Genomic DNA, 889 nt, shown 5'->3' with positions numbered 1-889 from the left:
GCAGCAGCAGCACCAAGAACAGCAGCAGCAGCAGAAGGAGAATAAGCAGCAGCAGAAGAAACTGAACAGCAGCAGAAGCAGCAGCAGAAGCAGTAGTACTAACAGCAAAAACAGAAACAGAAGCAGCAGAGCTAGATAAAATATAGTAATATATATATATATATATATATATATATATATATATATAGTTTGTGTGTGTGTTTTAGGTTTGTCTCTCTGAGCAGCAGCAGCAGCAGCGGCAGCGGCAGCGGTGGCGGCTTCGTATGAAGGAAGAAGAGAAGCTGCTGGGAAATATCCTGGGCTCTCGATGGACCGTCAAGCGCGAGCCCCTGCAGGGAACATCCAAGTCTGCTGCTGCTGCTGCTGCTGCTGTTGCTGCTGCTGCTGCTGTTGCTGATGATGATGCTGCTGTTGCTGCTGATGATGCTGCTGTTGCTGATGATGATGCTGCTGTTGCTGCTGATGATGCTGCTGTTGCTGCTGATGATGCTGCTGTTGCTGCTGGTGCTGCTGCTGTTGCTGCTGCTGATGCTGCTGCTGATGCTGCTGTTGCTGCTCTTGCTGCTGCTGCTGCTGCTGCTGCTGCTGCTGCTCTGAGCTGTTCATGTTTTGCTGTGTTTCGAGTGAAGTCCCCTTAGCTGTTAAAGTGAAGCCAAGAATAGCATCCTGTCCAGCTAGCTAACGCTTCATATAGTTGTGTTGCTAGCTAGCTAGCTAGCTAGATAGATAGCTAGCTGGCTAGCTAGCTAGCTGGCTAGCTAGCTAGAACGGGGCTGGGGGACCGGAAGTGGGGCTGCTGCTGGGCGCGATGTCTGTCCTCGCTAGATATTCCGCGTATGGTTTCCCTTGCTGCTGCTGCTGCTGCTGTTGTTGCTGCTGCTGCTGCTGT

The 889-nt window shown here is 51.2% G+C and overlaps 1 protein-coding gene across 1 annotated transcript in view; it reads right to left on the bottom strand.

The window, feature by feature from the left end:
* Positions 1 to 315: 315 nt before the first annotated feature.
* EMH_0008560 (uncharacterized protein) overlaps positions 316 to 889 on the bottom strand; it is a gene marked incomplete at both ends in the record, with an annotated part of 759 nt that continues 185 nt past the window's right edge. The window contains 2 exons of the mRNA XM_013498375.1: positions 316 to 638; positions 783 to 889. Coding sequence (XP_013353829.1) covers positions 316 to 638; positions 783 to 889 — 430 coding nt within the window. The remainder of the gene's footprint in view (positions 639 to 782) is intronic.

This window comes from Eimeria mitis, genomic scaffold (assembly GCF_000499745.2).
Source record: "Eimeria mitis Houghton genomic scaffold, Emh_scaff338, whole genome shotgun sequence".
NCBI classification, from domain to species: Eukaryota; Apicomplexa; class Conoidasida; order Eucoccidiorida; family Eimeriidae; genus Eimeria; species Eimeria mitis.
The sequence above is the reverse complement of the archived record's forward strand: the minus strand, read 5'-3'. Positions and strand labels throughout refer to the sequence as shown.